At 46.0% G+C, this 27,314-nt stretch overlaps 1 protein-coding gene and 1 pseudogene across 9 annotated transcripts in view; both read left to right on the top strand.

Annotated features, from left to right (window-relative positions):
- Positions 1-17,570, top strand: part of Atxn7l1 (ataxin 7 like 1) — a 227,479-nt gene extending 209,909 nt beyond the window's left edge. For 4 of the 9 annotated variants that reach the window (XM_051175139.1, XM_051175143.1, XM_051175142.1 and 1 more), the window contains 6 exons: positions 2,590-2,782; positions 6,035-6,156; positions 7,426-7,731; positions 10,152-11,091; positions 13,986-14,060; positions 15,111-17,570. In XM_051175139.1, coding sequence (XP_051031096.1) covers positions 2,590-2,782; positions 6,035-6,156; positions 7,426-7,731; positions 10,152-11,091; positions 13,986-14,060; positions 15,111-15,152 — 1,678 coding nt within the window. In that variant the 3' untranslated portion in view covers positions 15,153-17,570. Of the gene's footprint in view, positions 1-2,589; positions 2,783-6,034; positions 6,157-7,425; positions 7,732-10,151; positions 11,092-13,985; positions 14,061-14,392; positions 14,736-15,110 lie in introns of those variants that run through there. The other 5 variants (XM_051175136.1, XM_051175137.1, XM_051175138.1 and 2 more) reach the window with 5 other exon arrangements.
- A 7,645-nt stretch (positions 17,571-25,215) lies between these two features.
- LOC127214964 (geminin-like) lies at positions 25,216-25,883 on the top strand (annotated as a pseudogene).
- The last annotated feature ends 1,431 nt before the right edge of the window (positions 25,884-27,314 follow it).

Consider the following 27,314-nt stretch of genomic DNA (forward strand, 5'->3'; position numbering starts at 1 on the left):
CTCTAAGAAATGATAGGTATGTTAATTTTTTAACTAGCTCGATTGAAATAATTTCACAAGATATACATGTAGTGGGGTGTGGTGGGCCATGCCTGTCCTCCCATCACTTGCTGGGTAGCAAAAGGACAATCAGGGTCATCCTCTACTTCACAGCAAGTTCAAGGCCAGCCTGGGTTACATGAGACCCTGCTACCTTAATATACCTTTATAAAACTGGGAATAAAAGAAAACAGGATATCCTCAGTCCCTTTCTTACTTATATAGCATCACAGCTGGCTCTCGTTTTGTTTCTGTTTTCAATTTTTTTAATGAAAATTCCCCTGCATGCTGGAAAGTAGCGATACATTGATGAATACTTACCTAACCTCATTTTTACAATTACTACATTGATGTTTTCCAAATTTATTGTAATGCATTTTTATTGGTGTCTTTTGAATTACATAGACCATGATGTTTCACTTTAACTACTTCTTTCAAAAGTGAAAATAGCCAGTAGGACATGCTGAAGAGGCAGAGGCAGCAGGGTTATGATAAAGCGTGAGGGGAACGTTGTGTGGTTTCCATGGCAGGCAAGGGTGACCGAGGTGGAGGGACGAACATGCCAGGCAGACAGAGCTTAGTGAGAAGTCTTATTAGAAAGGGGAAGGGAGGGGGAAGGAAAGAGAAAAGAGGTAAACACACACACACACACACACACACACACACACAGAGAGAGAGAGAGAGAGAGACAGAGACAGAGAGGACAGAAGAGAAGAGGGAGACAGAAAAAGTCCTGTCTGCCCCAGGGAAACAACAGGAAAAAGAGTGGGAAAGAGAGTTTAAGTGGGCGGGGTCTTTCTTTTAAGGAGTCCTTTGCACCTGGGCTGACCAAGGTGCTGTCTGAGTGCATTCTGCCAGGTAACTGGGGCAGGCCAAGATAATGCCTGAATCCATACAAGTAGGATCATGAGTTCAAGGCCACCTTATGTTACACATTTTGCCAGGTATGGTGATATATGTCTTTAATCCCAGCACTCGAGAAGAATAGGCAAGCAGACCTGTGAGTATGGGGCCTACGTAGTCTACTTAGAGAGGTCTAGGCTAACCAGGGCTATATAGAAACCCTATCTCTAAACAAACAAACAAAGCTATTTTCCCGTATAACCAAGATGCAACTAAAAACATAAACCCAGGTCCTGTAGGACAAGGTCCTGCCATGAGAGCTGAACTACTACCCAAGAGCCATTCAGAACATTTAGAAAAAAATGTTTAGGATTAGCTTCATAAATTGTGGTATGTCCATATTGAATGTTACTTGAGGATATTTAAAAATAATGATACCTAAAAGGATTCCTTCATCATTAAGTTTTAAAAAAATGTGTTAAGGTTGGAGAGATGGCTTAGTGGTTAAAAGCATTGGCTGTTCTTCCAGAGGACCCGTGTTCAATGTTCAACACCCACATGATGGGAGATATCATTCTGTAAATATGTTTATCTCATTGGTTAATGAACAAAGCACTGTTGGCAAATAGGAAGGCTAGATAGGTGGGACTAGGAGACAAGGAGGATTCAAGGAGATGTAGTGGAGAGTCAAGATGTAGGGACTTGAGAAGGTCCGGCCCCTCTCTCCAGTAAGATAAGACCACATGGAAACACTTAGATTAATAGAAATGGGTTAATATTTAAGACAGAGATAGCCAATAAGAAATACTAGTAACAGGCCAATAGCTTTATATCTAATGCAGGGTCTCTGTGTGTTATTTGGGGTTGACGTGGCTGCAGGTCCAGGCTGGCAGGAAAACTGCTCATGACACTACATGGCAGTTTACAGCCATCTGTAACTCAAGTTCTAGAAGATTCAACTTTCTCTTCTTGCCTCCTCAGACACCAAACCACACAAGTGACAAAGAGACATACATGCAGACAAAATTCCCATACATGTAAAATAAAACAGTTTTTAAAATAAATGTCTTGAGGGCTGGGGGTAGGGTGTAGCTCAGTTGGAATGCTTGCCTAACATGCAGGAAGCCCCGACTTTGGTCTCTAGCACTGTATCAACCGGGTATGGTGGCACATGGTTTATGTCCCCAGTGCTCAGGAGGTAAAGACACGAGGTTCACAAGTTCAAGGTCATCCTTGACTACATAATGAGCTCAAGGCCTGTCATCATGACGAGATCCTGTCTCAAATCTTGTTCTTATTTAAAAATGGCTCATGCTTTTTTTCAAAAGAATTATGTATATATACTAAGGGAGTCTGGAAGAACATAAGCCAAAATGCTGGTAGCACTTGGTCTTGGGTAAGTATTCATAGCTGAGCTCACAGGAGACAGGTTCACATGTCACGGTCCCTCTGCTTGCACTTGGGGTTTTTCCCTTGGGCTTGTATTGTACCCCAGAGGCAGCAAGCCAGAGAGTGATCACCTCACTCTAACTCTAGTGGGCCATTGTAGAGAAGTATCAAACATTCCAGCTTAAGCTTTCCTTTTTAGAAAGTTGCTATTGGCCCACCCTTCTTGACATCATGGTAGGGCTGCTTTTTGACGGCACAAGATAGGTGGATCTGATTTCCTCAAGAAAACGTACATGTGTTCTCCCCTCTCACCCTCAGACCATCATCTGCAAACAGCATAAGCAGCAGTACATCTTCAAATCACAGTGGCTACACTCCAGAGCCCCCTCTGCCCCTGGCTGGAGGTGACCTTGCCAGCCGACTGTCCAGCGATGAAGGGGAGATGGACGGAGCCGACGAATCTGAGAAGTTAGACTGTCAGTTCTCCACACACCACCCCAGACCTCTTGCGGTAGGCCTCTGTCCCTTCCCTGTTGTGTCCCCAGTGCTTTAGAGGCAACTTGGTAATGGCAGCAGAGGCCTGTATTCCTAAGGAAAGGGCTCCAGAGTTGAGTTGTCACCAGAACCCAAAGGCTGAATGGCGTTAGAGATGCCCTTGACCATGGAAGGAGAGGGCTGCAATCCTTTAAGAATGCTTGAAAGATGGTGTCTATCTATGTAAGTAAGTGTCCTTGGTAACCAACCTGATGTTGCACATCTGAAAACAGAGCCTCTGGTCGAGAGTGAGCCAGATGCACTTGCTCTAGAAGCTGTCTTAGCAGCAACTCGGGCTCAGCTTTGGTCACCCTCCCTGATAGCTCTGTGTTTGACTGTATGTATAGTTAGTAAGTATGGCAGCAGAGCTGGTAGAGGGGCACTGTTTCACAATGGTGCCATTACTCATTAACAAAAGCCGTTTGAAGGAGCACACTCTAACAGTTCGGGTGGTCATCGATGTCAGCAGGGGAAGTCAAGGCACCAGTTAGAAGTTTATTCACGTTTGCCTTACAACCCTCTGAGAAAGGAAGTGTCTGGTGTGACAACCATAGATCATGGTGCTGGGGCCCTAGGAATATGGTCTCCATGGTGCTTTATTCTGGTGCTTGCTTGAGCCTGAAGGATTAGATCTGATTGACTCTAATCTCAGAGGGCTTTATAAGTAAAATCAGTCCCACTGGAAGATAAGGCTGGTTCCTTCTCCGAGTTTGCCATTTCCCTCTCTGGATGGTGATGGTGCCAATAGTGAGGACCAGTTATAATGATTTTGCCCAGTGCCTCCATATTCACACAAGGGACATTTCATTATCTCACGACAAGAAGTCCAGAGGTAGGTGCGCTTCCAGCCTTTCTGTAACCTCTCTCCCATGTCTGTAAATATCATTGCTGTTCACGTGTTAATACATCCGCCAGTGTGAGCCCCAGTGTCTCGCCTGCACCTAGTGACACTCTGAAGAAAAGGGACTCAGAAAAAGGGGTCTTCCTAGATGCCGTGTTTTCTTCTTCTACAAAACAAGAGCTTTCCATGAAACCCCAGCAGACATTTCTGTGTACTCAGTAGTAACCCTGCCACACGTCTACACTGGCAGGTGGCAGAGAAGGAACGGACTGTGGTGATTCAGCTGTGCCTCCTTCCAAGGTCTGGGAGAAGTTGCATCTTTGCTGTTACTGCTGTAAATAAGATAGCAAGTCATAAGTGTGGCTGTGTTAGCAGGAAGACAGCGCCGCATGAGGCAGGGCACTGCAGATGAGGACAGCAGCAGCAAGGTCTGGCACAGGGAAGAGCGATAGCTCTGCTGAAGGCACGCAATGCCAACTTCCCTCGCTATCCTGCCTTCCATCTAAGCGCCATGAAATACACTGGTAGCCAAAACCAAAGCAGCCCCCAACTTCCAAGTCTGAAAGAGATACTGGTCCCTCCCAAAAGGCCAGGCTCCATGGAGACGTCTGTCCACGGGGCAAGCTGCTATAGAAGATTAACCACATTCACAGTGAATTCATAGGCCTTTAAAATGTGGGTTTGTTTCTTTGCTCTGTCTTTTTTTTTTTTTTTTTTTTTTTTTTTTGCAATTTTGCAATACACCCTTGCTCACTGTGTCCTTAGCAATTGGGATGAAAGGAGAAGCAATGGCTACACAGAGAGGTGGAGGCCACCTTCTGTGCTAAAGAGTTGCCATATATGTTTTTTTCTGCTTGGTCAGTAAAAACTTGCTGTAGTAATTTGCAGTATGGGATTTTGTGGGTAGCAGGGTTTTAATGCCCCCCCCCACACACACACGTGTGTACACACCAGCTCAAGCAGAAACAACAAAGGGAAATCCTTACAGTTCCTCCAGAGAACGGTGCCAAAGGCTGGTTCCAGGATGTGTTTGTGGAGTGGGTGCCAATCCAGCACTGAATCTGGGCTTGCATCCAGGGAGCCGATAGAGGCCTGGGGGATGGAGAAGGTGCCACTTGAATTATAGAGTCATTTGCAGGCTTCCCTGAGCTTCTAGACCTAGCAAATGTCACCTTTCCAGAGGCTGCTTCTTGCATTTCTATCTACTTGTCTTCAGTTGTCCTACTTTATAATCAGTGCTTACCAAATCCCTCGTATTTCAGTCATAAGGTTTCAATGCAGTGGTTTATTTTATTCCTGATCTCAGTGAACCTTATACTGAGGAGGAAGAGAACTAGGTCCCCACACTTTAAACATTGATAGCCATCACATACGTAATTATATTTAAGATATAATGGGTCTAAGTGAGATGTGATATAATGCACAGAAGATGTGTCATCAGTGTTCACAGTGGCAGCATCATCAGTCAGATGAGGCCATTAATGAGAATTATAAATTGGGCATCAAAGGCTAGGATCATAATTGCCGAAAAAGGGAAACGGCAGTCAGAGGGGACTGGGTAAGAGCTCAGAGGAATGAGAGCAGATAAAGAGTGTAGCTGTGGCAGAGGCAGGCAGACCTCTGTGAGTTAGAGGCCAGCCTGGCCTACATAGTGAGTTCCAGGACAGCCAGAGCTACGCGTAGTTAGTTAGACCCTGTCTCAAAAAAAAATTTTTTTTAAAAAAGCGTTTTAGCAGCTGAGAGGTGGCTCAGCAGTTACAATCATTGGCTGCTCTCCCAGAGAACCTGGGTTCAGTTCCCAGCACCGACATGGCAACTCACACTGTCTGCAACTCCAAGATCTGATACCCTCACACAGACATACATGCAGGCCAAACACCAAAGCACATAAAATAAATGAAATAGTGTAGATGCGGTTGGTCTGGCATGGGAAGGCAACTCCTGGAGGAAGGATCAGTTCTATGACATCATATGGGAAGAGCCATCCCTTCTCATTTCCAGAATGGAGGCAAGGAACCCCAGGTTCCTAGAGATAATAGGTGGTGTGATGAATCAATGGAGCTACAAAGTCCTTCTGGATGTAGTTGTTCTGTTGTTTTCTATCCTAAAATTCTGGTTCCATCTCAGAAGTTAAAGAGTGTGGCACTCCATGCCACAAAAAAATTGAATCATGCAATCACTGGGTTAAATGTGAGGTTCTGCCGAGAACCCAGGGCTCAAGCTGCAGCATCACAGAAATATTTTTGGCTTTGTTCAGTACCAGTTGCTTATTTTATTTTGAGTAAAATTGTACCCCTGTGTGTTTTTATGCAAATGTTATTTTTCTCTGTGTGCTTTATATTAGCATATTAACCTGTAATCAAAATTAAAATGGTTTTTCCCTCCTAGTTCTGTTCGTTTGGGAGCCGCCTCATGGGACGAGGGTACTATGTGTTTGATAGAAGATGGGATCGTTTTCGGTTCGCACTAAACTCCATGGTAGAAAAACACTTGAATTCACAGATGTGGAAGTAAGTGAGCAGTTTCTTTGCACTATAAGTTGAGAGTTACTCTACCATTCACCTGAGCCCTAGTCCTGTAGACAAGCCTTGGTACTTGGCTTGCCATAGACCAAAAAGACTCTGAAGCGGGATTCCTGGTTGATTCTGAATGTCAGTTCTAATTAATAGCCTTTTAGAATACCTATAATGTGCTATTTGCTTTGCCTTCTTGGGAGATGGTTGTATTAGTAACCTTCTCAACCAAATGAAAGGATCTTAGGTAAGATGTGCTTTCCATAGGGTCACCGCACAAATTGTCTTAAGATGTTGAGTGTGTTTCTGTTTGTGATGCCAATGCTTCGGGAGCAACAGTAAGATTTTCATGATGGTTACAAACCAATTTCTAGCTAGTTGCTGTCCTCATTAAAAAACTATGTGCAGTTGCCCAAAGGGCAGATCTGAACAGTGTTGTGAAGTTGGTTAAGTTTGTCTTTGGCCCTTCCCGTCTCCCTAGGGCCCTCTCCTTCTCTTTCTCTAGCCTCCAGCTCCTTATCCCTTGTTTACTCTATACCGTTTCCAATGCACTTACACTTTACAGGGTACGTACAGAAAGGGGAGAAACTGAGAATGCTCCTCAGAAGGATCAGTAGGCCTGGACCCTCTCAACTATGGCATTTTGACCATTTAACCAACCACTGAGTGTCCCTACCCGATGTTTCTCCTAAGGAGCTTAGGTGTATACACCAACAAAAGGATGGGTCATGCCAGACTAGGGACCCATAACAGTTGAGACCCCGAGCTTGCCCAGTGAGGCCCAGGAGAGGTCACAGGGCATCCAGAGAAAGAGGAATCCGAATCCACAGCAGCTCCGTCACCTTAGCCCCTTTGCACGCATAGACCTGAGCCCCATCTCTGCCCCCCCTCCTCTCACAGAAGACTCACAGGGGACTTAGGATAGAGGTTGCTATATCAACTAGGAAAGGGCCACAAGAGAAGCTTATTATATCTTCCCATGTGAGTGACTGCCCTGCTTGCCTACGGGGCATCATTAGTTTCTGTTTGTATGCATTTTAAATCACAGAAAGTTCTGCATAGGAATTATGTAGCTCTTGGTTATTTGATGACCTGGCCTTCTGCTTTAGCTTCCAAACATGGCAGCCAGCCCCGGTAATCCTCCCAGCTCTCTGGTCTCCTGTGTTATAGAAGTGTGAATCCCTGGCACGTGGAAGGAATGTGTTGGTCTGTATTTCACTCGCTGGTATACTGTCAGCTCAAGCTCCATATTCCTTTCCTCCTCAGGCACAGAAGCCCGAGCCACAGGGCATCAGGTCCCTCCCCTCTGTTCAGGACTTGCCTAACCAATCTGCTGTCACTGAGCAACATTGGGGCTGCCTGGGTGTCAACTCTGGAGAGCGTAGCACCCCGCTGCCCTCTCAACCTCGCTGCCCAAACTCCAGGCCCTGACGGGCCCGAACCTGGAGGGATGGCAGCCGATGGGGGCATGGAAGACATTAGGAAGAAAAGGAACGGCCAAGACTCTTTTTTCTTTAACAAGCATTTAAGTCTGCATCAGGAGACGCCAACACAGTATTCTCTTTCAGCCAGGTCAGCATCTGGATCTCCACGGCAGCTGGCAGGGGAGGATGGGAGCGATCAGGATGGGACTTCCTTTAGGCCAGTGTGCAGTCAGGCAACCCAGCAAAGGGGAAAGGCTTGCAGGGACAGCCCCACCTCCCACTTCTCTACCACTGAGGGTTGGAGAGGAGAGGAAAGAAAGGTCTAGAAAACATACCAGAAGTAGCAGTCATTCCAATCTCGAGCAAGGGCCAGGTAAGATTCAGGATTTCAATTCTGCCTGTCTGCACAACTTGACATGTGTGTACTGTTTAATGAGAAAAAAAAATATATATATATATAAATATATATATATATATATATATATATATATATATATATATATAAACTGGGACATTAAGATGTATCTCATTCAAGGTCCCAAAGTGAAGCCCCACCCACTTAAGTAAATTAACTATCTGGCACTCAGTAATTCACCCTTGTTACAACTGAGGGTCAAACATCCAGCCCATGTCTGTTTCTGTGAATTTAGCTGGTGAGAACATAGTGGTGGGAGTACCTGCAGTACCACAGGAGGGTACCGGAGACAGCAAGAAAGTTGCCAGTGCCTCCGAGAATGTGTCCTCGCCCTGTTAGGAAAGGGTTATGCAGGGCCAGACAGTTCTAAGGATGTGCGCAGACCTCCATGGTCTGCCTCCATGGGAATCCCTGCCCCGCATGCATAGCCCCTGACAATACAGTTGTGTTTGCTGCTGAATCACCTGCTTTCCCATTCGCCACCCTTTCATCCATTTGTTCACACATTCATTCATCACAGAAAGTGTCTGTCTGTGCAGCATCTTGTTCAGGGCCGGCAGTAGCTCTGATGTCCCACGGACTTCAGAGGAAGGAAATTCCCAGACGCCATCATGGCTGATGGAGGTTTGGCGACACTTTCCTATCTGATCTCCTTGGTCTGACAGTTTCAAGGACACTGTTTCTGTACTCAAGGATGCCACTGGACTCCACCCTCGAGATGGAAGCCACAGGCTCTACTGCAAGTGGCAGACAAGTGATCTTCAGAGGGGAATGTCAGCAGAGGGTGACTTCTCAGCTGGAGGTGGCCTGCAGAGGAGAAGGGATGGTGCAAGGTCCGTCTGTCCTGTGTGAGGGAGATTATCTCAGAGAAGGAAAGCTCCTGGAAACTAGGGAACAAGCAGAGAGCTCTGCAAAAAGAAAAGAAAAGAAAAAAAAAAAAAGCCAAGGAAACATTCTCTGGCTCCTAACACCACTTATTTCTTTCAAAATCAGCAGCAGGCTCTGTGATCCCATTAGCTGCTGTACCCCCAGTCTCCTGGTTCCAAGAGTAGCAGCAGAACGGACCTAAGCCATAAGACCATAAGACGGAAATAGAGCCATTTACAAGACAAGTCAAAAGGCAGAGGGCTTTATGGCTAAGTGCTTTCACATACCTATCCTATAATCCCACACTTAGAAGGCTGAGGAAGGAAGACCACAAATTCAAGACCAATTAGGGCTACATAGTGAGACTCTATCTAAAAAAAAAAAAAAGTATGTGGAGGTCTTAAGAATGACACCCTGCCTAATGCTGGCATTAGTCTATGGACTTTGCCCTCAGGAACCATCCCCATCAGTTCCAAGAAAGCCAGTGGCTCTCTGAACCCCTTCTCACGTGCTGGTCTTCTGCCCACATTCTGCACCTACATCCATGGTCCTCTCAGGACACACAGGTCCAGGATTCTCACCTTTTCTCTGCTCGGGAACAGGAGGACTTGTTGAAGGGCAGCTCTGTGCCAACCCCACTGAAAGAGTGAGGGAGAGAGGCATGAACGACTTGATGTTATCATTTTCCAAGCTCCTGATTCTCCATGGCCACCACAATCCAGTGGCCTTGAGCTACAGTGGAAATGCCTCTATACGGAGTAGCCAGAGGCATTGGATAGCACACACAAGAGGATGCTGACAAGTGGGAAGATGGCTTTTTTCCCCCAGAATATCTCCAGCCAAAAGTAGCGTGGGAAAGAAGGATGGAAGAGGTTGCAGTAAGCAAAGGGGTGTATGTCCAGGTGGCCAAGGCCTTTTCCCCTCATTGAAAAACCACTTTCATCACAGCTAACTGTGTGTGAGGTGGGGGAGACTACTCAGGATATTTATAGTCTTAATAGCATTTGCCTTTTACTCATGAACCAGATCAGCCAGTCTTCAGTCGCTAAACATAGAGAACAGGCTCTCAAGGGTGAAAATAGATGCTGATGTTGTGATGTCGCTTTAGTGGGCAGCATAGGAAAGGGCCATCCTTCAGATCCCACCATCCTTCAAAGGCTTCATTCTCCATAGTCTGGTCCTCTCGGGTGTCCTCTGTAAGCCTGCTGATCAAAGCTCACCTGGCCTCCCAAGCGATGCCAACCCAATGTCTCACTGTTTCTCTTTGGCTCTTCTCTCGTGTTTAGGAAGATCCCTCCTGCGGCAGATAGCCCCATGCCCTCGCCAGCAGCCCACATCACCACCCCTGTTCCAGCATCCGTTTTGCAGCCTTTCAGCAACCCCAGTGCTGTGTATCTTCCTTCAGCTCCCATCAGCTCGAGACTCACCTCTTCTTACATAATGACATCAGCCATGCTCTCAGACGCAGCTTTTGTGGCATCGCCGGACCCACGTGTCCTCATGTCCCACACCACAGCTTTCCCCCATGTGGCTGCAACCCTCAGCATCATGGACTCAACCTTCAAGGCCCCCTCTGCTGTGTCCCCAATACCAGCTGTCATTCCTCCCTCATCCCACAAGCCATCCAAAACCAAAACCAGCAAATCCTCAAAAGTCAAAGACCCGTCTGCTCGTAGCGACGAACCTCCAAGTAACAAAAAGAGGAAGCCGCAGCCTCCGACTTCCTCCTCCTTATCCTTGCAGGCTTCCTTCTCATCTCCATTGTCAGGGCCCCACAAAAAGAACTGTGTTCTGAATGCCAGTTCCTCCCTGAACTCCTATCAGGCATCTCCTCCTTATAACAGTCTGTCTGTGCACAACTCAAATAACGGGGTGAGCCCACTCAGTGCCAAGCTGGAACCCTCAGGACGGACCTCGCTGCCCAGCAGCCCCATGGACATAGTGAGACAGGTGGGCGCTGTGGGTGGCAGCAGCGGCTCCTGTCCCCTGTCCGTGCCCTCCCTTGCACTCCATGCGGGGGACCTCTCTCTGGCCTCACACAATGCTGTGTCTTCTCTGCCCCTCTCTTTGGACAAATCAGAAGGAAAAAAGCGTAAGAGCTCAAGCCCCAGTAGCAAAGCCTGTAAGATCACTAAAATGCCTGGTATGAATAGTGTCCACAAAAAGAACCCACCCAGCCTTCTTGCACCGGTGCCCGATCCCGTTAACAGCACCTCCTCTCGGCAGGTAAGGGAACTCCTGGTACTGCCTTCATCGGCTCTGGGGGGGGGGGCTGCAGGGGGAGCTGGGCAGTGCCCCTGCTTAGCCAGACGGCTCAGGCAGGCAACACAAACGTGGCTCTATTCCCAGGTTCCCCATAGGCCATGTTCCCCCTCCGCTCTTAGAGTGTTGGTAAGACCCTCACTTCGCCGCTAGTCCCGGTGCTAAGCTAAGCACTTTACAGGATCATTTCCTGTAGTCCTCACACCAACCCAGCACAGGGGGTACAAAGCAGTCATCAGGACAGGGGCACAGAGAGGCTCTGTCCCTTTTGCCTATTCTGAGGACTCCTTCATTAAAGAGTTTTGTTGCTAAGGAGTCTGATTTGATCCGTTGGAGCCCCCTCAGAATAAGCCTGAGGTCCCACCTGGAGAGCGACAGCCTGAGCACCCTGCTCCCAGGTGATTGCCCGCACCTCATCAAGCTGCCTCGACCCTCTCCCTTCCGGAAGCAAAACTGCCCCTTGCCCCCATAGCAAAAGAAGCACTCAGTGCCAGGTTACTCACAAGAGTGTGCACTGTAAGGAACCTGGGAGGTGTGGATGGCCAAAGAATAGCTGTATCTTTTCTGGGAGTTTGTGTCCATTCCCCAAATCTAGGCTGTCTCTTCAGTCTGGGAGAGCGACTGATGACAGCCCTCTACTACTCTGGGCCCACCAGATGGGAGCTCAGAGCTGGAGGGAAGGACCCCAGGTTCCTCAGCCTTCTCCGAGTGGGCTGAGAGCTGCCCTTCTGGAAGGGTAGCACAGGTTTATCACCAGGGAACTAACAGATCCGACACATTTAGGGGTGTGGACTTGGGAGAGATAGGAGGTACATTATTGCAGTGATTCTCTACCTTCCTGCCCTTTGATGCAGTTCCTCGCGTTGTGGTGACCCCCAGCTATAACATTATTTTTGTTTCTACTTCATAACTAATTTTGCTACTTTCATGACTCGAAATGTAAATATCTGATAAGCCCCAGTGAAAGGGTTGTTCAGCTCCCATAAGGGGGTCTCGACCCACAGGTTGAGAACCGCTGCTTTAATATTTTGTGTTGACACTTGCAGAACCCCAAGAAGAGGACCTCCTGGGGGCGATTCACAAGCACACACCTGAGCAAGGGCCAGGCAGCTGCAGCCTTGGCCAAGGTGAAACACGGGTCCTCTAATGTCACATCTAGTCGGCACCCTGCAAATCCTACACAGAGACTAGGTTGCTAACTAGTATCTGTCCATAGACTTAGAAGGAGGCACACACAGCTTCTTATACTGGACTGTATACCTACAGATACACTGGGGGTCTTGTGAAAAGGCAAACGGAGGGTGAGCAGGCTGGGAGAAAACCACCCAGTCCTTGTTTCCACCAGGCAGCTCAGCAGGGCCACTCCACCGGCTTTTGACCCCACCCCTCATCCCCCACCCCCCACCCCCACTGCTGCAGCAAAGTCATTGCTTTCCTCATTTGAGAAACAGTTCTACTGGCTGACTGCATGTAACTGATGGTCCGTGTCCCCAGACACTTGAGGTCTGAGAACTGAATACCTAACCTGTTACTGACCCATTTTATACACAGGCAAACAAGGTGTAAGAAGGTTAGATGAGTTTCCCAAAGTCACGGAGCAGGTGAACAGTGGGGAGGGATTGAAACCCAGGAGCTGACGGGGCTCTCAGCCTTTCCTCTCAAGTCTGGAGGGCCTGTGTTTTGAGTGCTGGCCTGTTGGCTCCCAGACTGAAATGCTTACCATGGTGAATCAGCAGATCTAGCAACCGAGAGCCCCCTGGAGTGTAAGCCAGTAGAGTCTTGACAGCTGCCTGCAGGCCAGGCTGCACCCAGCCCCCAACCAAGTGATACATGGTTCAGTGCTTGTCACCAGACCACTAAGAAAAGGCTTTGGCTGGAATCCTCACAGGAAAGGCCTTTGGCAACTGTGTTGGTTCTGTTAGAACACAGAGAGGAAAGCTCAAGAAACCTAAGATGAGATCCAGGTCTGGCAGCCCATGTGTAATCCCAGTACTGGGAAGATGGGGGACAGAAAGTTCAGAAGTTCAAGGCCATCCTCAGCTACATAGTGAATTCCAGGCCAGCCATGGCTACATGAGGTCCTGTTTCAAAAGAAATCCAAAATGAAACCTTGCCTTACCGAGAACTTGCAGGTTCTCATAATTGTACCTGGGAAGCAAGAAGCCAAAACCTTTCCACCAAGGAAAATTAAGCTGGACACAAAGCAGTGCTGTGAATGAAAGGCATGAGCCTATATGCATCTGGGGAACAGAGATAGTGGTGGAGATGTCTGGAGGCTGGCTGGGGGCAAGAGCTGCCCTTACAAATTAGTTGGGACCATGGGGCTGAATCCTGGCATCAGCTTTCCTCAGAGCCCACCCCACCAGCGGCCAAGGGCAGTCCCACAGAGAAGCCATATATATCCCCAGGCCTGAAGTCCCAGGGGTAGAGTACCCCACCCCCTCCTTCCTGCACATGCTAAGGCAGCCCAGCATGATAACTGGTTTTCTGAAGAAGAGATTGAATGCTGGATCTCTTAGCCAGACAGACCTGCTAGTTTATCTGCAGCAACCTGAGGATCCAGGGCTAGAAACAAGGTGGGCCTGCACCTGTCAGAGGTGTGGCAGGCTCCACCTCCTGCAGTGTGCACATCTGAAGAACTCCCACCATTGTTTTTCTCTCTGGGAGAAGGACATCCTCAGATCCCCATAAGCTGTTGTTCTTTTCCTGCCATTTAAGTTGGGAGCATCCACAATGAGTAATTAAGGGAGTAAAGCATGTAGTACTGCCCTAGCCCTCTGCCCTGGCAACATACAGCATCAGGGGGTCTTTCCCAAGCTGCCTCAATGTCTGAATGGGGGCTTCATGGTGTCTTTCAGGTTGGAAAAAATAGCAGCCTAGCTTTGTCACAATCCAGTCCTTCAAGCATATCCAGCCCAGGACACAGTCGACAGGTAAGTTTCCACATAGAGCCAACATCAAGCCAGTAAGAATGCACTGGGGTTGGAGCCTAGTTCGAGTCTCCCCTCCAGCGGAGCCGGAAATGTGGCTTCCAAACGTGGACTTCCAAGTTATTAGCTGTGGGTACTTGAGCAATTTCTTTCTCCCCCTCCTCCACCTCTTTCTCTTTATAAAATGGGGATCACCACGGTCCCTAGGGTCCTATGGCCTATGTGAGGATTAAATTAGTGTATTCATATAAAGTCTCTGAAAAATAGCAGAGTCAAGTGTTGGCTGTAATGATTGTTATTACCACCTCTGTAATGTCCACACATTACTTCTTTAGGTGTCCGTTTTTTGATTTGTTAGCTGGCACACTGATACTACCTCGTAAGGGCGTCATGAAAGTGAAATAAGTAAGCAGAGGGGCATTGCTAGTGTCAGCCACTGCCTTCTCCAAGACCACAGGTGAGCTGTGACTCCCACTCAGGGTATGCTTTCACAGTGGGGCCGTTCAGAACGACTTTCAGTGGTCTTGATTCCCTTGGAGGAGTAAGAGTAACCAATGTGTAAGCCCAGAGGTCAGTGACTTTCTCCAAAGGAGTACGTACACATGCCTGGGCAAAAGGCAGGGAGGCGGTTATGCCTCTTAGAGGCAAACAGCAGGTAGCAACTCTGTGAGGGACAAAGTTGTACTCAGCTGAGCGAAAATGGCCTCAGCCAGAAGATTAGTCATGTGCACCCCAAATCCCCAAACCTCTTGGTTAGGTAACTAACTGTGTCACTTATGTTATGTAGGGGAAAAACTGAACCAATAGAAATGAAGATACAAAGAAAACATGCAGTCTTCCCAGCCCTCTATCCAGGAAAGATCCCGTGAAGCCCCCTGTTTCCCTGTAGCCTTGGACTCCTTCATAGCTCTCCCTTTAGTTACAAAGAATCACTGCTCTTAGCAGTCCGTGTAGTGTTTCTTTTTCTTTCTGGGACAGACAAGAAAATGGAGATTCCCTCCTGGATTCTCATGAATCACCTTAAATGAGACGAGTTTTTCTCTTCTTTCCTAGAAGAACACAAGCAGAATGGGCAGGATAAGGACTCTTCCCTAACAAGATGGTGAAGCCACTTCAAACCAGTCCCGGTTGGGCATCCTCCCCAGGAGACTAAGTCAGGGGAAGGGAGGGCGCTGGCCTGTGTGGGGAGTGTTTCCTGAATGCTGCTTGTGGTTCTGGCCTTTCTGCTTTTTTTCACATGGAATGTTTAGGTTTTTGTTTGTTTGTTTTGTTTTGTTTTGTTTTGTTTTTTAAAAAAAGGCAAAAGAACCTGAATTTGAGATTTACAGAAGCCAGTGTTTGCTCTGTTTTAATTTGTCATGTCTTACACATTCTTCCACGTGTGGAGCTACTCCCCTTGCTCCTGATGCTGCTAGTGCTCCTGAGGACAGAGGCTGCAGACTGCCGGTTCAGCCCCTCCCAGGTTCTGGTTCCAGGGTGGCACCCGCAGAAGCTCTTGAACGTTAGTACTTGCAGAGCTCATTCTCTCCTTTCCCACCCTGCCCTTCCATCCACCTGTCAGTCACTGTGCTCCAGTGGCTGTCAGAAGCTGCTGCCTCCCGCCTGCAGCCCTGGACCACATGCTGGGAATTGCATCGTGGGGTGCAGGTGGACCTTCAACTGGCTTCTGCAGTTCTCCTTGTCCAGAGCCAAATGCCAGCCACTGAAGTGAGGACAGTGGCCCTTTAACGATGTGGTTTACTCAGCGATGTGCAGAAAAGATAACACTGGTCAGGTACAAGGGCAGAAGGGACCTGAGAGGAAGGGAAGATGATGGGAACCCCATGACTGTGATGGTCAGAGCCTGTTTGGAATATACTCTGAAGAGTACTTCCCTGGTCACCCTGCACGGTTTCCTAAATCTGGGTCAGCCAGAGACAGAAAACCCATAGGACTTAGGAGAGCCACTTCATGAGGTTACACAGTGACCATAGCTCCTGAAAGTTCTGTAGATATCGGGAAGGTTCTGAGGCCAGGAAGGGTCCTCCAGAGAAAAGTCTGCAAGGAGGTTTTTTTTTTTTTTTTTTTGTGCCAAACCCCTTGAGGGAATAAGAAACATCACTGATTGCACAACTATACCTTAGATAAGCTTGCACTCCACCATCAGGTGCCCCAACTCAGACAGCCCAGATCACTGGTAAAGACAAGCATCGAGAAGAGGCGTGGGCAGAGAGGCACTGGAATGCCAAGGCTAGTAAGCTGTTCACATTGGAGTTTGAAAGAAACAGCAGTACCATATGGGAAATCAGAAAGAGAATTCACAGCCCGCAACATGTGTCTGTGCTTTGATCAGCCAGACACCCTGCGCCGTCCCGAGATCAGGAGTGAATGCTAGCTTTGCAGCTGGGCACACCCCCTCTCCCTCCCCAAAGATCTTCTTCCCATCCCTTTTCTCCCAACCCAAAGATGAGACTACTGCTAAGTTTCACCACAGAATTGAGTCTGCAAAGACGGGAGGCAAAAGGAGTTATTTCCGTCGATGGAATTGCACTGACAGTGTTACTTACAGGATTCTTAAACTTTGAAATATGAAAATGAAGATTTTTTTCTTTTTAAAATCAGAAGTTGATGTTAGACACCAGGACATTGGTTGGGTTATTTCGTTTTTCTTTCTCCAGTGTTAAAAGTGCACTTATATGCTGGTTAATTTATGTCTGGGGGTAGGGAGGACTGCAAATTTAAGGGGTGATTGTTACTTTTTTGTTTAGGGGTTTTTTTTTAAGGTTAAGGCAGATTTTAAAACTTATAAATGTTTAAGAAATTATAAATAAGGTTAGAGCCTTTGAAAAAAAGTTTAGAAGATATTCTTAAAGTAAATTTTTATAGTGTTAATTTTGTAATAATTTATGTTTTACTATATTACAGAGCTAACTGACCAGAATAGTTTCAGAAACAATATGAAACTTAGGAAAGTTTAAGCAATGTTTATATTTTTAAAATGTTCTTTGAATTATGTTTTTATTGTACATTTCTTCAGACTCAAAAGTGTGTACATATCTTTGTTATTTTTGCACAATTTTTGTCTTGTTCGGTTTTAGATGTCTGTTGGTTTTTATACATATATATATAAAAATATAAATACATAATTTATTTTGAGTTGTAAAACTTGCAGGATTAAAACAAAACAAGTCTCAGCAACAAAATAAGCCTCTGGCCTGTAAACTCTTCAACTCAAAGAGGGAAAACAAAGGTCGAGAGGTGAACCGGCTGCTTCTGAGAATTAGCGGCTTCATAGAGACAGAGGGAGCAAGCCGGCTTCAGGTCGGTCCGATCTGTGTCATGCATCCAAAGCTGGATAAAGAGACTCTCCACCCAAGGCTGCTTACTCTCTTAAGAGACTGCTTTGACCAAAAGGTGAGGACAGTCCCAGAAAACTGAGCAAAAAGGGAAAGCCCACGGTATTTCTTCCTTCACAGTCATCCCCGGGTTTACTTTCTGATGTTCTGATGTATTAAACTCTTGTAGCTAGGGAAAAAAAAAAAAAAAAAAAAAAAAAAAAGAACAGTGGAATGCAAAGAAAAGATTCCCTTTGTGTTTGTTCTCATGGAATTCAACTGGACCAACCCCTAAAGCCCAGGGAGAGTAGCATCTCCGGGTCTTTCTGTTCCCCACACCCCACTCAACCTTCTGTCTTGGCCCCTTGGCTGCTCACACCCTGTCTGCCTGAGGAGCTCCTGACTGGTCTCAGCCTCAGCGGCGCTGGATGTTAGGCATAACGCAATGCATAGACCTGTCAGCCATATAAAATTTAAAAATCACAAAATCGAGTTGGATAACTTGTATGCCTTCTTTTGTATCCATGTACCAACTGTAAATAATGCTGATGACCTTGACCTTTGTAGAAAATAGTTTATACAGCGTATTATTCTATTATTGCTGATTCTCAGTGAACTCTTGTTTAAGAAAAAAAAAAGGAAATTTTCTATTTACACCTTATATTTTGTTATGCTGTCCGCCCATGGCACTTTAACAAGACTCTGTGGGTTTTATGTAGCCGGTCAGTCATGGGGTAAATTAAATAACTGTTGTTGCACAGACAAGAATTTGCACCTGTTCATTTGTCCTTTCCTACTAACCAATTTTAGAAGCTTTTCCAGAAGAATTTTGAAGAGCGCATGTCCAATCATACTCAACAAAGGCCACACTCGTAGAGTGGGTTTCTTTTCTATGATCCACATTTTGTAACACTAAGTATTTTCCTCCTTTGTCCCGCACCTTTATGAATTAGCACTATCGGATAGAATTCATTCCATGCCTGTGATGATGTAAGCAAATAAATGTCTGAAGTAGGTGTAAATAGTAAACTCTATGGCTTACAGTTTTTAAATGAAAGAACGAAAATGTATCAGTTGATACTGCTGTGGTCAGCACCAGGTCTGGAAGTATTTATTCTCCACTGAACGATTGTATTTTTTTTTTTTTTTGTAACATGGCTTTGTAAATAAAATAATTTATATGTTTGTAAAAACAAAGTCTTCTGGCTTTTGTAAACTTTATGGTGTTATGTTTTGTTTTCCTTGTGAATGGAGGTATTCTCACTAAAACAGCCCTTCCGGGAGGACATTCATGACAAGAGATAATGGAGTAGAAGATGTCAAGTCCACTGAACAAGTATTTACAGAACCATCTCTGTGCATGTCCCTGAGCTATACCCTTTTTTTCTCCAACAAGAAATAGACAGAAGCCCAGCTATTTTCTAGAGGCAGCTCAGTTGGAGAGGGAGCAAATAACAAATGATCCGGTGTGTAATTACAGATTGTAGCAAGTGCTATGGTGGAAAGGGCTGAGCTATGTGGGAGAGACAATGACTCCAGAAGCTGGTATAACATGTAGGAGTTCTTCATGTTGGGAGTTCTCTATGAAGAAAAGGTAGAAGGCAGAAGTTACCTGTGCAGGAAAAGCTTCATAAGGCTACTTGGCCCAAGCGAGTCTCTGATTGGTGGATCAGAGGCAGAGAGAGAGAGAGAGAAAGAGAGAGAGAGAAAGAGAGAGGGGGGAGAAAAGTCTTGGTCATACAAAAGCTCGCACAACTGTGCTTTAAAGGGCTTTGGGTAGGGATGTGGAGGCATCTGCCCCACTAAGGTAGTGCAGTAGCTGCTGTCTATAGCATCCTGTGGAAGCCACAGTAAGAGACCAAAAGAGAAGCCAGACCTATTGGCACATGCCTTTAATCCCAGCCCTCAGGAGGTAGAAGCAAGAGGCTCTTGGTGAGTTCCAGGACAGCCTGAGCTACACAGACCCTGTCTCAGGTATGAGGGGTGGCCTTGAGGTCCCAAAATAATGATAGTAACTATTAAGAGAAACGATGGGTTAGGGATTGCTTAGCTAAAGAAGGCTTTAACAGAGAAAGTGTGTTGTGTACAAACACCATTTCTTCAGAGGTAAAACCCCCGAGGCAGAAAGGGCTTTGTTACACCTCCTGACCATCAGAAGTCAGAACTTCTTCCTGCTCTCCACATAAGGAGCCTGAGGTACTCTCTGAAAGTGTGTCAGTGTTTACCCAGTGCTGAAGACCACATGCAAATAAGAGGCTCAAATCTCCATATTCAGTTCAATACATCCTGGAAACTACCCAGGCCATCCAGGGTATGCCTTCCCAGGAAGCTGCTAACTGTGCAAAAGACAGCACTTTACAGAAATGTTCCATGGCTACCACCATGGAGTCAGTAGGTAATGGCAGGACCCCATAGAATGCACTGAGGATTGTCTTTTCAGGGTGGGGGTTAAGACATGGTTTCATGTGGCCCAGGTTAGCCTCAAACAATGGAACACCTTGAACTCTTGGCTCTGCTGCCTCTAACTACGAGCATGCATTGCCATGGCCCCTGAAGTGCTGAAGATTGTGCTGCCCATATTTGAAAGGACTCAAAGGTTTACACATGAGCCTAGGATGCAGTTTTTTTTTTTTTTTAATACACTCTTGGTTACTACAAAACAGAGATCTTGAATTTATGTCACCCTTTTAGAAAGGAAGGCTGAGAGACATAAGTGATGTCTGTGCAGTGGTCAAGGGAAAGACATTCATAAGTTCACTACCACTTTGGCAGGGTGAAGGGCGAGTCTACTGAGCAGATGAACAGAAGACTGAAGATAGGTATGGCTGGCAGCACTCCTGCCCTGATTAACCCAAGTGATTCCTTACACAGCAGGATGCTGCCCACTAAAAAAGAACATTTTGTCCCAGAATCAGAGGAAGAGGGTATAGGGGAGGTAAAGATGTCACCAACAAAACCAAAGAATACTGGGAATAAATACAGTGGAAATAATGCAAATAAAACTTTTTTAAAAGTTCTGTTTTGTACATGTGCATTTACTTATATGACATGTATAAGGTCTAAGCATCAGAGGGCATGGAGAGGACCGGAAGACGGTTCGGTGAGGAAAGTGATTGTCACACAAGTATAAAGACTGGAAGCTCATCTCCTACACCCACATAAGTAGCCATGATCAGTGGTGCATGCTGGGAGACAGAGGCAGGAAGATCCCTGAGGCTTGCAGGCCAGTAACTCTAGCCAAACAGTGAGCTCCAGATTAAGTAAGAGACTATCTCAAAAAAGAATGAAGGAGCAATCGGAAAAGACACCCAGTGTCAGCCACTGGCCTACACACACACACAGACACACACACACACACACACACACACACACACACACACACACCATGCCTCCTCCCCACACACACAGCATGAAATCCACACAACCAAGGCTCTTGGCCCAGCTAAGTGGAAGCACTGACTTGAGAGGTGAGAGTTATTTAGCATCACAGGTGTGATTATGATGGCTTCAGTGACAAAAGTGGACACTGGGGAGTGAGTAGAATCTCAAACCCGGGAAGGACTTGATGATGTGACACAGAAAAAACAGATCCAATAGAGATGGGGAGCCTGGATGCCAGGACTTGGCATGTTTTTGTTTTTGTTATGTTTTGACTTTGAGACAGGGTTTCTCTGTGCAGCCTTGGCTGTCCTGGCACTTGCTCTGTAGACCAGGCTGGCCTGGAACTCGGGTCAGCCTGCCTCTGCGTCCTGAGTGCTGAGATGTGCACTCCTTGTTAGGGATGTTGTGATGGACAAACACTGCTGTACAGTGAATGAGAAACGCTGAAGGCTAGAACAGTGGTGTTTGTGACCTTCCTAGGGCTGCCACAACCTTGTTGGCTTTAAAAGCTCAGAAGTATTCTCTCAGACAGCTTTGCTCTTAGGCTTTGCTTTGTTTAGCTTCTCTGTGTGGCTGCTTTGCTTTGCAGTGCTAGCGATTAAACTCTGTCTTTTTACATTTACTGTTGTTTAGGAGGGACATACCACAGCAAGTGTTTGGAGGCCAGAGAACAACCTGCAAGAGTTTGTTCTCAGCTTCACCACTTGGATTCTGGGCAGTGAGCTCAGGTCACTGCATTTGGCAGCAGATTCCCTTCCCCACTGAGCCCTAAACCCAGAGCTATGTAAATGCTGGCCAAACTATGCAGGCTCTATTGTGTCATCTGTAGTTCTGAAGACATTTCTAAGGGAGATAAAGACTCTGCTAGGAGCCCTCCCTTACGTCTTCAGCCAGTGACTGCCAGAATCCCTTGGCTCAGAGATGCATCACTTCAGCGTGTCTCTACCTTTACATGACCCTCTCTCACTGCCCTTTTCTCACAAAGACACCTGCCACTGGATTTAAGGCTTCTCCTACATCTTAGATGATTTCTGGCAACCATATGTTTAATTACATGGCAACTCTCCTCTTACTAAATAATGTCATACTACTAGGTTCTTGAGATTAGAATTTAGAGATATTTTTGGCAAGTTCCCATCCATCCATTGCAGCAATCTTAACAGAGCAAGAGTGATAGAGTTTGAGGAGGTTTGTTGACAAAGACAGCTTGGAGACCTTTAAAGGATTCATGAGAACGAAGCAAGGTGGTTCTTTTTTTTTTTTTTTTTTTCCTTCCAAGGCAAGGTTCTCCTTGTAGCCCTGGCTGTTCTGGAACTCTGTAGACCAGGCTGGCCTGGAACTCACAGATCTCTGCCTGCCTTTGCCTCCCTAGTGCTAGGATTAAAGGCATGTGCCACCACCACCTGGCTCCAAGCAAGGGTATTTTGTTGTTGTTTTGGTTTGGTTTGGGTTTTTTGTTTTGTTTTTTTTTACGAGACAGGGCTTCTCTGTGGCTTTGGAGGCTGTAGACCAGGCTGGTTTGGATCCTCCTGCCTCTCTGCCTCCCTAGTGCTGGGATTAAAGGTGCATGCATGCCACCATGGCCAAGGGTATTCTCTACAAGTGCAAATATACTAATGAGGTTAGAAGGCACAAAGGGAACTTGAGGCTGGGAGTGTTTGTTTCTTAGGATAAAGAAGCCAGTAGAATCCTAAGCTGATCAGACAGTGGATAACGGGAGAGAGTGTGGTGTTGACAAAGCAAGAGAAAATGGCCCTACTTTGTCAGCCATGCAGGCCACCATGACCACTGGTGAGCAGCTGGAGGGGATACGGTGCCAGGTGGGCACACAGGCAAGGCTAACATGAGCACAGAGAAAAGTCAACGTGAAACTGGTGCTTAGAAAAAGGGGGCAGTGGGCACCTAGACTGTGTATTCACTTGTGAGGTAAATATGATTGCCATGGAGACAAGCATTTTGACATGGACACAACTGTTTTTTGTTTTGTTGTTTGTTTGTTTGTTTGTTTTTTGTATGCTAGAAAAGAATGAAGTTTGAGTATAGCTGATAATGGGAAAAGCTCAGACAGACTTCGAGTTAGATACCGCACATTGGTTCTCCACAGTGGCCTAGGAAGAAAAGCAAGACGAGAAAATTGAGAGCTGCCACATCAGTGGTGGACTGTGTCCTGAGCAGGGTCACTTAGGAAAGAGCTGGGAGTGGTGAGGTGAGGGGTGGAGGGTGGAGGGTGGAGGGGTGGACTCAGCAGAATCAAGACTTCCAGGAGCTGGGGGGAGGGGAGATCCGAGGCTCAGCAGTTACAAGCACTGGCTGCTCTTCCAGAGGACCCACATGGCAGCTCACAGCTGTCTGTAACTCTAGTCCTGGGGGATCTGATGCCTCTTCTCACCTCTGTGGACTCTGGTCTCACATGTACACAGACATGTACACAGGCAAAACAACCATACACATAAAATGAAGCAGATAACTTCCATGGTCACCTTGGACGGGAATCAGCTACAAGAATGAGTAAGCTCAGTTTAATGAGCAAATAACAAATATTAACGCTGCTGCTTCTGCTGGGTTTTTGTTTTTCATTAGAGTGTTCAATTATCTTTATCACAAACATTTTACACACAAGCATTTCAAAGTGTGGGTTTAATTAGTACTGTCTCTTTGGTTACTAATTAAATGCTTTTCTGAGGCAGAGAGAGTGAAATAGCGAGATCCCTGTAAAGCAAGAGTGGTTACTGGCCTTCTTCAGAAGCGGAGACTTCTTCAGGAGCAACCGGGAACAGCGCTTGGAATAGGAAGCCAAGAGAACGCCTGTCTGATGGCTTCCATGTCTGCAGTGACCATGAGGAGCATGCACGAAAGGCTTAGAGAAGTCTGAAGAAACGAAACAAAGAATGAAATAGTTGCTGAAGAATATGTTTGGGAGCACCTTTGCCATCTGCAAAAGATCCTAACTCAGAGAAGATAGCCCTGCATATGGGTTTGAGTAACCAAGAGCAGAAAAAGACCACTTAATTAGCCAAAGCACTCTGGGGCAAACCCAGGCAAGTCTCTAGTCATTTCACCACAGGCCCAAGCAGATATGTTCACTGTGGAACAAAGACCATGAGAAGTTCATTTGAAGCTTAGCATGCAAGAGGACAATGAGTAAATATAAACTGGTAAGTTGGTTTTTGTTTTTGTTTTTTGTCTTTTGTTTGTTTTTTGTCAACTTAACATAAGCTAGAGTCATCTGAGGAGAGGAAACTTAGTTAAGAAAATCCCTTCATTAGATTGGCTGGTAGGCATTGGTCTGGGAGGCCTCTTCTTGGTTGATGATTGATGAAGGAGGGCCTAGTCCACTATAAATAGTGAGATGGTCCTGTGATGTAATAGAAAGCAAGCAGAGCAAGCCAGGAAATAGCACTCCTCCATGGCCTCCTGCCTCCAGGTTCCTGTTTGAGTTCCTGCCCTGATCTCCTCCCTTCATGGTGGATTTCAACTGCAAGCTGAGCTCAGCCTTTTCTTCCCAGGTTGCTTTAGAGCAGGGTGTGTGTCACTGCAATAGAAGGCACCCTACACGACTGGGCTCACTGTACCCACAGAACATGAGCAAGGTACCTTTGTGACCTGTCAGTCTCCATTGCACTAGCGTGGTGACTTCTCACTCCTCAGCAAACCTATCCACCTTGGCCTTCCCACATGAAATCCTGTTACTCAGTTGGCTGTGTGTGTGTGTGTGTGTGTGTGTGTGTGTGTGTGTGTGTGTGTGTGTGTGAGAGAGAGAGAGAGAGAGAGAGAGAGAGAGAGAGAGAGAGAGAGAGACGGGCTCCCATGTTTCCCAGGCTGGTCTATGAGTCTCTGTAGCTGTGATCAAGTGCTGGGATTAATGGTGTGCACAACCAGCAAGCAGGTTTACTCAATGCTGGGGACAATCCAGGGCTTTGTGTATGTGAGACAAGCACTCTAGAAGCACACATCTCCAGCTCAAATGACTTACTGTTTCTACATTTTAAAAAATGTATTACATTTATTTATCCATTGACTGATTCGTTGATTGATTCGTAGGTCAAAGGATAACTTGTAGAAATTAGTTTTCTTTCTCCACCATGTGAGTTGTGAGGATCAAATTCAGGCTGCCAGTCTTGATGTACTCTTACCCTGCCTCACAAGCCCAGGTAAAGTTTGCTTCAGAATGGTCCCACTGAATAGAGGAGGGAGGTTAAGTGGAGCACTCTGAGCCTGCAGCTGGCCGCTGACAGCCCCACATACTTTTCCTGGAGTTCGGTGTTCTTGACACTGCACTTCCTGGAGAAATCATCTCTTTCTACATGGTCTTCCCGAAGCCACTCTGTTCCTACCAGCGTGGTGTTTTAAAGCTCAATGCATCATTGGGCCCGGCGTGCTGCCAGAAGTTCATCCTGCTCTTAAGCCTTCCCTTATGCTCCCTAGGGAAGGAGCACCGTTGTCTCTGAGAAACAAATTCCTGTATGAAGCAGAAATAGGAAGAAGCTGGAGAGAATGTGAAGAACAGTCCTGTCCCAAGGAGAACACTGAAGATGATTCAGCCTTCTGAGGCTGGATCTTTTGTTGGCACCAAAAATAAGTCGCCAAAAGGCTTGTCCAAAAGGAAGCATTGGAACGACCAGTTAACATCTAAGATTTCAAGCTCTGGTCCAGAAGCTAGTGGGAATAAAGACGTTGGAGATATCACCCAGGAAGAATTTGATCCTATGATTAAAGAAAACCCATCTTCTCAGTATTGGAAAGAAGTGGCATTAAAAACAAAACAAACAAGCAAGCAAGCAAACAAAAAAACAAAAACAAACAAACAAAAAAAAACAGAGAAAAGCTCTTTATGAAGCACTCAAAGAAACTGAAACCTCATGAAAAAAATTGAACTAAAGAACAGTGAAATGGCCCGCCTGAAAAAAGAGACTAAAGAGTTGGCAGAAGCAGCAGAACACATACAATACATGGCAGAGGTAATTGAGAGGCTGAGTCGTGAATCCCTGGATTCCTTTGAATCACCGGAGAGTCAGGAATTTTATTCCAAATTGGAAACTGTTGAGGATTCTGAAGTGGAAGACCCAGAGAAACTGGCACATGCACTGAAGAAACTGTGTCTCCCTCCATGGATGACAAACCATGTACATGAAGTGTAAGGTACACTGACTGCCAACTTTGCCCTTCAGTGTAGCTCCTGGTAAATTAACTACCACATTAAAATACAGATAGTATGTATTTTTAATGTTTTTTGTAGGCAGCATTTTTGTTTTCTCAGTGTCAGATGTGACTTGTATATATTAAATGAACTTCAATTTCCTGTTGAAAAAAGTTTGATGCATCACATGGTTGCTTTCCTCAGGTTTCTGTGATTCGTTTTGCTAAAATATGGTTTTCTTTTCTGGCATTCCACATTAGGCAATAGCTGCTTACTTAATAGATTATTTCTCGCTTTCTGCTCTGGTTGGGGTTAGTCTAGAGCAGCAGCAGGCTTGCTGGGATCTGTGTTTTGGAGCAAAGAACACAGGACTTTGATGTCTATTTTCTATTCATTGAGCCGCTACAATCCATTCAACTAGAAAAGCCAATGAGAGATGTAAAGGAGATGAATGTCCAAAACCAAATTAGTCTCATGCAAGTGTGGATCTTTGCAAAATCACCATGGGACATTTGCCAGCAGCTTGGAGATGCCCAGGTTACCGAGACAATTCAAAAGGCAAATCTGAGTGGAGGTCATTAACGATGGGAAGGCACTCTCAATTTAAAACAACCATGGAACTCTCTGAGTTTCTCCTTTCCCCCTTAAATATTTTAGTGCATTTTAAGTTAAACACTATCATCACAAAAGCACTTACTTCCTCTGTAACCTGAGGAAGAATTATAGCGACTATTATAAGAGCTCAGACAGTTGGAGTCAGATTTCATTTTCTCTCAGCCCATTTCCCATCAATCTTATCATTAAATCCACCCCATTCCCCATATAGTCTAGGTTCCTGAATAATCCAGATGGGAAGAGAGGGTAACAATTCTTGCACATTCTTCAACTAGGACAAAGCAAAGCATAGCTTCATGGGGAAGAAAACAGTGGGGACTTGTGAATCTTCTTTTATTTGTGGAGCTGGGAATGAAACCCAGGGACTTGTGCATGCTAGGCAAGTATTCTGCCTCTGAGCTCCATCTCTAGTCCAAATAAGGCTTTTCTACTGGAAAGAATAAGATATGCGTTTTTTTCCAATTTTACAAGACAAAAAAGGGTTTTGACCAGCTTGATACTCTGAGACCAATTTGTATAACCCTGGAATATGGCAGGAATATGGCATTGAGCAGGGGACTGACTGGCTGTTGCAGGGTCCCAGATCACCTTCAAGGATGCGTCTGTCAGGCCCATGCTGAGCCAAACATTGTTTAACATTTTAACTAAGGAGTTGGAATTCAAAGCAACCTTGGTGAATTAAGGCCATGAATACAAACACACTGACTTGCCCAGCATTGATGGCAAATGCCTTTAATCTCAGCTCTCGGGAGGCAGAAGCAGGCAGATCTCTGTGTGTTTGAGGCCAGCCTGTCTACAGAGCTAGTTCCA

Source organism: Phodopus roborovskii, unplaced genomic scaffold (assembly GCF_943737965.1).
Source record: "Phodopus roborovskii unplaced genomic scaffold, PHOROB, whole genome shotgun sequence".
Taxonomy (NCBI): domain Eukaryota; kingdom Metazoa; phylum Chordata; class Mammalia; order Rodentia; family Cricetidae; genus Phodopus; species Phodopus roborovskii.